The sequence below is a fragment of the Gavialis gangeticus genome, unplaced genomic scaffold (genome assembly GCF_001723915.1).
Source record: "Gavialis gangeticus isolate Ggan-Ray unplaced genomic scaffold, GavGan_comp1, whole genome shotgun sequence".
NCBI lineage: Eukaryota > Metazoa > Chordata > Crocodylia > Gavialidae > Gavialis > Gavialis gangeticus.
The window spans coordinates 54,515,973-54,527,526 of record NW_017729022.1 but is presented as its reverse complement, the minus strand read 5'-3'; the positions used below and the strand labels follow the sequence as shown (position 1 = coordinate 54,527,526).

Here is an 11,554-nt window from a genome sequence, read left to right as displayed (position 1 = left end):
TGGGAGGGCACGGGGGGTTGCCCCTGGATTTGTGCTGGGTGAACTAGGCAGGCTGCAGCACTGTGCTCGGGGTGGGCGGTGGTGGCGCTGGGAGAGGGGCTACAGGGGGGCTGCAGCCACCCCAAATTTTGCTGTAGCACTCCCCATAGCCTCCCTCCCAGTGCTGCTGCCACCTGCCCCGAGTGTAGTGCAGTGTGGCCCCTGGCCCAGCCTGCAGCTGCAGCCTGCTCAGCCCGCCCCACCCTGTGCAGATCCACTCTGTACACACCCCTTCCCCTGTCTCCTCCTGGACGACCGGCAGGAACTGCCCCCAGGACAAGCCACAGCTCTGTCCCATGCCTGCCCTGCCCCAGCTGGGCCATGCCTGTCCCTGCCCTAGCCCCACTCCCTCCCTCACCACGGGGGGGCAGGGGGGTATTGATCTGCGCCCCCCATGCACCTTCCTCCCCCTCCCCTTTCACCACAACAGACTTACCAGCTGCACGCAGCTCTCCACACTTCCAAGCTGTGCTCCTTGCCACCTGTGTGCTGCGCTGTGGCTGTGCTCGTGTACGGGCATTTATCTGCCAAATAATTGGCCACATAGGCCGATTTCCAATAAAGTCCATTTTCTTTGTATTGGTGATAATCGGATATCGGACCAATGTATCGGTGCACCTCTAATTTTTAGATGTTCAAAACCTGACATACTACAATGTTTTATATAATACAGAATGCTATGCTAATATATGATTGTGTACCTATTTTTTACAGTAGTTCTAAATTGAGACCAGAAACTTTATTAAGTGCATGTACTAGAAATGTTGATTTCCTCTTTCCTTTTTAGAGATTGCTTGGCATTTTGTACAGAACCAGTCTTTGCAAGTTTAGCTAATGTTCTTGGCTGCTGGGACAACCTACCTTCTCCTTTACCATCTGACATTAAGGAATATAAACTTTATGATGTGGAAATGAAATATGGCTTGCTTCAGGTACTTCAATTATCTTTACAATATTTTGCCCCTCTTGTATTCAGTGCTGCCAGTTACTGTTTTAGATGGGCCTTAATCTAGCTAGCAGTTGTACACAAACTTAACTCTACATACATGAATCATTCTGGGTTACTATAAGTACATATGTAACTTTTTAAAGGATTGGAATTTAATAATTTGTCTGAATTTGATATCAGCGTTAGTTAGGAATTACTTCTTTAAAAGCACAAGTTATTTGTGAGAGAGTTTAGGATTTGTAAATTAAAGTCTAAGTGAGCTCAGTTCCTTTGATTAAAATGTAGTTGTTCCAATGCACACCTGTAAATATTTAATTTGCTTGAAGTATTATTTATAATGAAAGCATCTGAACATCGCCTATGCTTTAATTAATTCTTTAATTAAGAGTTTATAATTTTTATAGCATTTTAATTTTGAACAAATGCTAGTTTAAAAGATTTCAAAATCAGGCTGTGTTTTTAAAATTAGAAAATTGTGTGGGTCATAATGTTTGATCAACTAATTTGAAGACTGCTATTGAGACTCATAGAAAATTAATTTTGAACAAACTTTACAGTGTTCTTTGAAAAGGTTAGGAAATGGCCAGATTAAACTACCAGAACCAATATCAGTTGTGGATATTAAGCTGTGTGGAAAGTACTAGCTTCTAAAGAGCATATTCTACATGAAATAATTATAAGGAGAGAGACTACAATGCTTCAAAGTCCTGTTGTAAACAGAAGTGATGGCTACCAGATGGAATGCTCTAAATTGCTACTATCTCTGCTCATCCTTTCCTGAAAAAGTGAAAATGGATTAATACATTTATCTTTCTTGTTGGCTTTTCCCTTTTTTTAGAAGATTGGTGACAATTCCCACTCTTAGGGGTATAGCTTTTTGGTTTCTTTACCTTTTTCAACAATATTTAAACATATGACACATTTAAATATATGTTGTATTCATTTCCTTTGCCATTCCACTCCCACCTTGATCTAGCCAGTGTTCCGTCTTCACATACAAATTCTGTCCCTCTGCCCTGCTTGTTCCCATCCTCTCCCCTCCCCGCAACCACACATATGTAGGTTTTTACCTTCTTTCTGTTGCCACTGCTTTCCTATGTGCTTGGAAAGCCCTCCGTGTCTGAGCGCTCTGGTCCTATCTCCCTGTCTTTCCCTTCTTGCAACCGATTAATTAGGCAATTGCTCCTTCTCCTCCCCACCACCTTCTGTTCATTTTCCCTTTTTCTGTTAAAGTGATCCACTACTGCCTGCCTCATTCTGTCGTCATCTAATGTGTAAAAAATAAATAAATAAAACAACTAAAAACCCTAGTAATGTGCAGGCTATTCTACTTGCACCTTTCCTCTTGCTGAAGCTACAGAGGCACATAAGCTCTTCTGCATGCTTTTCTTTCCTTCATTTCTTCAGAAAGAACGAATGGCTACCTGTTTCTATTCAGTTTATTTACCTGGTGCATGTTCTGCTCATCCTGGATAAGTTCTTCCTTCCACTTTCCCAAATCCTGTGATCAACATTAGTAACTTCATAAATTAGTTTACCAGCTGCTTATCATTTGCTTGAGATGCACTTACAATTCAACTAACATTGCTGAAAATGTATCCTTTTAGTGGATTTAGATTGAATGGTTTTAGCTAATGTGCCAATTTATCTTTGACCAGAGGAAGTAAGAGACTGATGTCCTAGTGTCATACATATTTTGCAAGCATTTGAAAGAACGTGGCAAAAAGCCCTTGATTTTAATTAATTAATTAATTAATATTAATGCTGGAGGCAGGGATTTTTGTTGGCGATACCTTTTATCGGATCAGCTGTATGGTTGCATTGCATTCCAGTACTACTACCTATCTTTATTAACAGGTTTCTGAAGGTTTGTCCTTTCTGCACAGCAGTGTGAAAATGGTCCATGGAAATATCACTTCTGAAAATATAATTTTGAATAAAAGTGGAGCATGGAAAATCATGGGATTTGATTTTTGTATCCCGTCAACAAATCCTTCTGAACAAGAGGTAATGGGGCTCTTATTGTTGTCCACTGTTTATTTTAAATGCAGATTTTTGTCTGAAACAGGCTGCATGAACTACAGATTGCTCTAGCTCCTTCATGTCGTGGGCTCGTGATTCTCTTTTATGGAGTCAGAGACTATAGATTCTAGTAGTCCCTTGGAGTAAGCAGATGGGGGAGGGACGGGGAATGCCTTGCACTTTGAAAATGAGTTTGTTTTCATCCTTGTGCCACTACACATTTGTTGTAAAACCACTCTACACTTCACATTTTTTTGTTGAAAAGAAATACAGGAGTGAATTAATTGAGGGGGACTAAATACTTCAGGGAATTAGTAACAGGACGTAGAGATTATACCTCTGCAGAACACGCAGTGTAAATCCATTGATGGGGTAGAACAGGAGGTCATCCAGCCCTCCTCCCCTTCCCCTGCAGTGTTGCTTTTTAGGGCTTCAGGTCACCAGCCAAACTTTGCATGAGGATGAACCAATATCAGCACAATGGGCAGGTCTGCTGTCCCACCCCTCAGTGCAGTGTGGATGAGATGGCTTGATACCCTTTCTTCAGATGTAAGTTCAAGTTCATAAAGTAAGAAGAGGCGTTTCATGTAACAGTTTATTCCAAGATTTAATTGCTACCTAAATATATAAGTGGTTTAAAATTTTCATTACAGTCTGTAATTCTAAATCTCCGTACTTTGGCATAAGGTCTGCCACAGGGAGAGCAAATCTACTTAGTTTTCATAGGCTGACTTTGAGTTTTGCTTCATTCTTTTCCCATTTGGCTCCTGGTAAGTCTGAAGTAATTTGGTAACTGATCACTGCTGATTTGAGTTGCTTATTTAAATTTCAATTTAAACATTTTAATCTGTATATTCTTTCACTGTTTGTTCTTGCAGCTGAAGTTCCCTTGCAAAGAATGGGACCCAAACTTGCCATCCTTGTGTCTTCCAAATCCTGAGTATTTGGCACCTGAATACATTCTTTCAGTGAGCTGCGAGACAGCCAGTGACATGTACTCCTTAGGCGCTGTCATGTATTCAGTTTTTAATAAAGGGAAACCGATTTTTGAGGTCAACAAGCAGGATATTTATAAAAGTTTCAGTAGACAGCTGGATCAGGTATTTGCTATACTTGTGAATGCTTTACATTTTACCATAAGGAGTTTTCTTATTCGCTCTGTGTTTAAAAGCAGTTACTATTTAAAGAAGAAATGAATATCTCAAGCTCAACATCCAGTTTAAAATAGTTTAAATTTACAAGGCAAATATGTTACCTTTAAAAAAAAATCAGCTTTACAAAATTTTAATCATAAAAATAAGCAAACATTCCAAATGCCTGGATTAACTGCAGTACTGATGTTCTGCTCGGCTCCTTTATGGGCCAGTGTTAGCGTGTTCATGTAGAATACATTTCTGATGTACCAGTCTTCCTGTGCATGGAGCAGACAGATTAGCAGTGTCTGACTCAGTTCTTTGTTAGGAGGTAGGGAGAGCCACTGAGCATAAAAGCTCACCCTAGAGGTCAGAACGGGATCTCTTCCACCAGTAACCAGGAAGTGAAGAGAGTCATGCCACCTTTTCCTGTATTCTTCTCAGCAGCGGTGTGTCAGGGACATGCTGTCTCTCCAGCAGGCAGGGGAGGTGGAGAAAAAAATTAGTGTCTCTTCAGTTGAAGGATGGGAAAGAAGAGAATTAGTTAGATGGATATACCTTGTAACATGTCACATGTAATGCTGCCTCATGGTATTTGGATCATAATGCAATGGTAGGATGTAATTGTTTAAATGGATTTTGGTGACTATATGTGATGACTAAATGGCTTTGGCCATTGAAAGTGAGTTACACAAATCTACAGATTTTAAACACAAGATTTTTTTAAAACCAGTACTAATTTGCTTCAGTACTGTAACAAAAAGGGTAGAAGGGACCATACCACAAGCATTTATTTTCATACTTTCATTTATCAAAATGAAATATTACAAAACTTGCCTTTCATTGTAAGTAAACCAAACGCTCATCTGGAGGACAAAAATATATACTCTTACAAGAACTGTAATGAAGCTAGTTATATGTAGGATTTTCTTTATTTATGGTGCATACCCTTGAATTATTTATGCAGCTAAGTCGTTTAAGCTCCGGCACTCTTCAGAATATACCGGAGGAAGTTCGTGAACACATAAAGCTACTGTTAAATGTAGCTCCTACAGTCAGACCAGATGCAGATCAAATGACTAAGGTCAGTGTACAGCAATCACTGTAGTTTCAAGAAATGTGTTAAATAATCATTGATTTTTTGTAATTAATTAATATAGCCACTGAGGGGAGGGTGGGGTTTAGCTGTTGTCTCTTCAGTTGAAGGCTATTATCTACAGTGCACCAATTATTTTTTGTTTTGTGATGACTTACCTTTTTTTATGAAAATGAGCACCTGTTTCCAGTACTTGGTAAACAGAAACAATCCTCTCATAGTCTTGCATGAGGTGCACACTTGTTGTTTTTCAGCTGCCTGTAAAAGACTCTCACTAAAATGTTTTACTTCCTTTTATAACATTGAAATTTAAAATACTGGGAGGCTCTTAAGGCTGTAAAGTGAAATGGTCAGCAATCAGGAAATGTAAGAGTTGCCCTGACTTAACTGCTTGTTAAATATGCTTGGGTATAACTGAAAATATATCTGGAGCATCTCTGCCCAAGTTAGTTATGATGTAGTAAATGAGCCATGGGTTAAGTATTCTTACAACTACAGTTTTAGTTTTTCAAACCTATCATCTGCTTTTTCAACATGATGGCAGGGTTTGGAAATGAGTGCCATGATGGCTACCTTGCTTTCTAAATCTGTTCCTGTTTGTAGAATGGTATCGCTCATTATTTTTCCTCATGGTCTCTTGCATAAAAAGGAATTGGGAGCCTTGAAGACTTTTAGAGGAGTGGGCCCCCATCAGCGCCAATTCTTCCCTACCACTTGCCCCTCTGCTGTCTGCTCACCTCCCCCTGCCACTCGTTACACCCACCATGACTATGTCCCCCACCCCTTGCTCCTCCTACTGTCTACTACTCTTGCAGATACGACTGCTGCATCCTCCCTCCCCCTCCTGTCCCCCCAGCTGCTGCTTACTCTACAGTTCCAGCCTTCCTGTAGCAGTGGGCAACAGCCAGAAGGGGGGCAGAGACAGTGGGTGAACAGTGGCTGTGGTCCAACCTGGACTCAAGATGAGGGCCAGAGTTAGAGCTGCAGCAACAGCCTGCTTCGCACCCCCCCTTGCCCAACTCAAATCTAAGGAAGTGGGCCTTTTCCATATATTACATATGGGATAAAACCTTGCCTTGAATGTGTTTAAATATGGTATGTAAAAATTTACTTTTTCTATTGTTAGTTGCAGCCACTTAACTGTAAAAGTTTGATGTCTAGTGCATTTGAGAAGGTGAATATATAATTGTACATGTGGTATATTTATAATAGTATTGACAGTGGTTTCCCACCAAATATCACACTTTTTATATTTTTATTTTAGATACCCTTCTTTGATGATGTTGGTGCAATGACACTACAATATTTTGATTCTTTATTCCAAAGGGATAATCTTCAGAAATCACAGTTTTTTAAAGGGCTGCCAAAGGTTCTGCCAAAACTCCCTAAGGTACGTTTTCTTGAAGCGAAACTGAAATAAAGACTGAAGAAGGTCATGTCTGTAGGCACTCTTAATATTCTGAAAGTAAAAATGTTGGAGTCTGTACCAGTTAGTGCAACAAAAAACTGTATAGAAGGGTCATCAGAACAGAGTAAGACAGGCAGACATGAGGAACTCCAATTTAATGGAAGCATCCTGCAGCTTTCAATATGCCTGGAAAGAGAGAAGGAAATGGCAGTGTTGAGCTCTCATCCTAGCAAAATTTGCCTTGGTGCCACCGCTTACCATCCTCTTCCTGTAGTCATTGTTTGGATCAGTCACACTGCTTTACAGACCCTTGCTACATGACTGCGAAAGTTGTATCCTCCCCATACATTAGGACTGACTGAGCTCTTTGCAGAGCCACTCAATAGTTCTCTGCTCTTCAGCGATTATAAGCTTTCATCCCTTGAGGGATTTAGCTCACCATTATGGCAATACTCACAGACAATCTAGAGAGTGAGTCTTTCTGTCTAAATTTCTTCTATATGGTAAGTCAGGCCATGACTGGACTAGTCCTCTTCCCTTGTGTGTTATCATATATTTTATGGTTGTGAAACATAAAGCAAGAAAAACACTTGTTTACTGTTCTTCATATTCAAATTAACTTTATTTTTGAAGTATACAGTATAAAGCTCTAGTGTAGGAAGAGCTCTTATTTAATAGTGTATTTTCTAAAACAGCAACTCTTTTTCCCATTGGTTAAATAATGTTGTGACACTTTGGAGTTGAGCGAAGTCTCCAAAAATTTTGCGGCGGGTGGTAGAAGGATACAGGGAAGATCATAGGATCGTAGGATATTAGGGTTGGAAGGGACCTCATGAGATCATCTAGTCCAGCATCCTTCTCAAGGCAGGACTCGACTTTAAGTTTTCCCTGCCTCCTTTGATCACGTTACATTAACTTAAATAGCTTCCACTCAGACTTCTGGTATGATTATCATTTTGGTAGCTTAGCATATGCTTATTCATACTAGGTACTTCTTCAGGATTCTCATGAGCTGATGAAGTAGGTGCAAAAGCTAGAGGAGGAGGAGGTGTCTAGGTGTAAGAATGCATTTTTTTTCCTTTGCAGAGAAACATACGTATTGTGTAACAAATTGTAGATTCCTTCAACAGATTAATTTTACACTGATAAAACTTTTTATAGTCTTTAGGAAAATACATTACATGGTTTAAGCCTGGTTTAATCATATGGCCTGCAGGTGAGATCCAGACTACAGAGCCCTGTGATCTGGCATAATGTGAAGCCAGTTGGGTATGCAGGCTAGACCCCCTAGTGCACAGGAGGTTCAGTCCAGGGTACATGCTGTAAGCAATGTCCACCCCAAACTAGCCCTCCGTGTTAGCTCTGGGGCTGGTCCATATCTGGCTATGCCAAAGCTGGCACACAGGGACAGTCTGGCGAGGCAATATGTTCTCTGTGCTGGGCCTGTCCTGAGCAGTGTGCGCCCTGTGCATGCCATGTACAGCACAATCTGGCCCTGCTCCAGGGCTCGTTCTGCATATGATGCATGGGGCAGGCACAGGTCACATACTGTGTGGGGTGCCTTGCTGAACCAGGCCTGCATGCTGGCTCCAGTGTACGTGGGTGGCCTGGGGGCTGAATCTGGACTAGCCCCAGAGCCAACACACAGGTCTGATCTAGCAAGGCATCTCATGTAGACCGTGTACCACATGCAGAGTCAGCTCCAGAGTGGGAACAGCATATGCTGCATGTAGGACTGGACCAGCTTTGCATGCACCTGCACAGGGGACCAGCACAGGCATAGCCTGATATGGCCCATGGACTGGCCCAGCAACCCTCATTCAGCAGGTAGTATATGACTTTATCTGAAATAGTCTTTAGCTAGAATTTACAATTAATTGGCTTTTTCTTGGTTTCTAAAACAGTTGTCTGAGCTTGAACGTGTAACAGGCAAATACAAACATACTAATGCTTCAAAGAGTAAATTGAAAGTATTTTTCAGATCTGATTACTGTTTGTGCCTTACTTTTTAAATGTAAGAAAACAACACTTTGAATTAAAATTGGAATCTTACTGCTTTACAATGCAACATAACATATCTTTTTTTTTTTTCTTAGCGTGTTATAATCCAGAGAATTTTGCCTTCTTTGACCTCAGAGTTTGTGAATCCTGATATGGTACCCTTTGTTCTGCCTAATGTTCTTCTGATTGCTGAGGAGTGCACCAAAGAAGAGTACATCAAGCTCATTCTGCCTGATCTTGCCCCTGTTTTTAAACAGCAAGAACCAATCCAGGTACACAAATAGAATTTCAGCAGCTTTTTTTAACCAGAGCTTTCCTTGGAAGAAACCCTATCAGTCTGTTTCCTTGTTCTAATTCTCTACAAATTTAGTCATCTTGGCTCTATAGTTATCTAGAGACAGCAGTTTTAAGTAAGCCACGAACAATTTTTAGAAAATTTGCAGATTGAGGGCACATATACACAAGCACGGAGGCTGCTTCAACATGCTGGAATTCCAGCATGTTGGAACGGACTTGATTAATCAAGTCTGCTGGAGCATGAAAATTACCATGCTCCAGCAGCCTCCTACATCTTACGTATCAGCATCCCCATGCTTAAAAATGGTGGCAGGCATGCTTGAAGGCTCTGAGGGCTCACTGAATGCCCTCAGAGCATGTGTAAGAATGGCCTCAGTTTTCTTTAGTACACTTGCCTTTGACTCTATCAGTGCAGGAACTACTCCAAGTGAACACACTTAGCACACGCTGGCCGCATCTACACAGCGAAGAGATTGCACGTGGCTGTAGAGGACAGGCGGTAGATGGGGACACATGGTTGTGGGGCAAGGAGTGGGGTTCAGGCTGCATGCATCCTCTGCTACTGCTTTCCCCACCACAGCAATGGAGGAGGATAAATTTAAGATGAGTTTCCAATAATTAACTTAGACTCTATGCATGGAAAATTATAACCAATTTATACTTTTCTATATATAGAATCTGCTTATTGGGGGATCAAAGTTGTGTTGTATTTGAGTAAACACTAACTTCTGTAGATAGTGGAGGTTGCTCATATGCATCTAAGAGGAAGAATTTTACTCAAGGTTTCTTGGAAACCAGGTATTTTGTATAATAGTATGTAAATAAGTGATTTATTTGTCCATTTTTGGTGTAATGGAATGTAACCAAAGACTGTTTTGTAATTGGGAGCCAGAATCTACTAGCCTTGATATTTTTCCCCCCCTCCCCAGTCCCCCAAATCATTCTAGAATATGTTTGATTTGTTTAATTTTTGTTTCCTGTTTTAAAAATGTAATAGCATACCCAGGTGTATTTTTTGTCTTCCATGCCTTCAGGCTAGCAACATGGTGAGTGTCACAAGAAAACTAATGTTTTTAAAATATTTGTAATAAACTTCATATGGAAAGTGTGATGTTGCCAGAAGTAAAACCTGTAATATCTGAAGTGTTTTTTCCCTATAGATTTTACTGATTTTCCTGCAAAAAATGGACTTGCTACTAACCAAAACTCCACCAGATGAAATAAAGAACAGTGTTCTACCAATGGTTTATAGAGCCTTAGAAGCACCTTCAATTCAGATTCAGGTGCAGTAAATGCTCTATCTCTTTAATATTGTTTAAAATGTTATTTCCTCTTTTGCTTTTGAAGGAAACTTTCAATTTCTGTCACTAAATTGTTACTCTTAGAAGAGGACCTTCATGCCTTTTCAATATCTCTTAAAGCATTTGGATTAATACCACTGCATGCTGTGGGAATCTTTTTCCTGTTTACGAGGAAAAAAATCACTTGGGCAGCTGTGTTTTATTAACAAGACAGCTGTGCTTTATTAACAAGACAATTTTCCGCCAAATGAACATCACTAGTGTTAGAGTGATTGTTACCAGTTTAGGCTGGTTGCCTAAATAAGTATTTACTTTCTATTCATACCTTATTATTCTTCTGATTTAGCCCCTTGGAATTTACCCTTATTTCAGGCATACAATTATGCACATATCTCTCTAAGGAGAACTGGATACACAGACCATTGGAAAATTTCAAAGCTAATGATCCCAGCCTAGAAACCTTTAGAAAGCCTACAAGTCTAGAAATCATGAGGGAAAGTAATGGATAATTTGGCTGATGAGAAGTTTCTTTTAGCTAGCATATGGTTAACCAGGTTTTACTTGTCTTAGTGATATTTTTATATCATTCATAGAAGTTACACAAATTAGATTTTTCTTAAATGATTAAATGTGTAATGCTTGTTTGACAGTTTAGATTTTGGTACTTGTTTGTGCTTCTTCACAGAGTTGTTGATGTGCATTTGTTTTGTTTGGTATGTTATAGAGAAAATATTTTTAAATACTTTCATCACAAGTAACTTTTCAAAGAAACTTTTTCACAAAGCAGTCTTTCATGAAATGCAAGATGTTCTTGTTATCCAAATATTTTGTAGTAACCACTAATCTACCCTTTTGTTTTTCAAAAACTCGTCCTCAAATTTTATCCTAACTAGTTTTAAACTGGAAGTTAGAAATCAGCACTAGACTACCTTAATTAATTTCCTTGAAGGGGTGAAATTGAGATACATTAACTGATTGTTTAGAGTATATTTTACTAGTTTTGAATTGAAATGCATTTTTAAAAACTAATATGGTATATGTTTCTTTACAGGAACTTTGCTTAAATATAATTCCCACATTTGCTAACCTAATAGATTATCCATCAATGAAAAATGCATTAATACCAAGAATTAAAAATGCATGCTTACAAACTTCTTCTCTTGCCGTAAGTAAACTGGTGTTTCTGATCTGTACTTTTCACACCCCAAAATACTGAAAATTGTGTTTAAAAATCATTTTGGCTTTTCTGTTTTATTTTACCATTATCAAAAGCCCAGAGGAAGGTAATCCCCAGGAGGGTCAAAGGGG

General features: G+C 39.6%; 1 protein-coding gene across 3 annotated transcripts in view; it reads left to right on the top strand.

The window, feature by feature from the left end:
- The window catches only part of SCYL2 (SCY1 like pseudokinase 2), a 65,818-nt gene that overhangs the window by 33,907 nt on the left and 20,357 nt on the right, over nucleotides 1-11,554 (top strand). For 2 of the 3 annotated variants that reach the window (XM_019515004.1, XM_019515002.1), the window contains exons 4-12: nucleotides 827-971; nucleotides 2,846-2,995; nucleotides 3,889-4,110; nucleotides 5,111-5,227; nucleotides 6,504-6,629; nucleotides 8,744-8,920; nucleotides 9,980-9,991; nucleotides 10,106-10,228; nucleotides 11,298-11,411. In XM_019515004.1, coding sequence (XP_019370549.1) covers nucleotides 827-971; nucleotides 2,846-2,995; nucleotides 3,889-4,110; nucleotides 5,111-5,227; nucleotides 6,504-6,629; nucleotides 8,744-8,920; nucleotides 9,980-9,991; nucleotides 10,106-10,228; nucleotides 11,298-11,411 — 1,186 coding nt within the window. The remainder of the gene's footprint in view (nucleotides 1-826; nucleotides 972-2,845; nucleotides 2,996-3,888; nucleotides 4,111-5,110; nucleotides 5,228-6,503; nucleotides 6,630-8,743; nucleotides 8,921-9,979; nucleotides 9,992-10,105; nucleotides 10,229-11,297; nucleotides 11,412-11,554) is intronic. The other variant, XM_019515003.1, reaches the window with a different exon arrangement.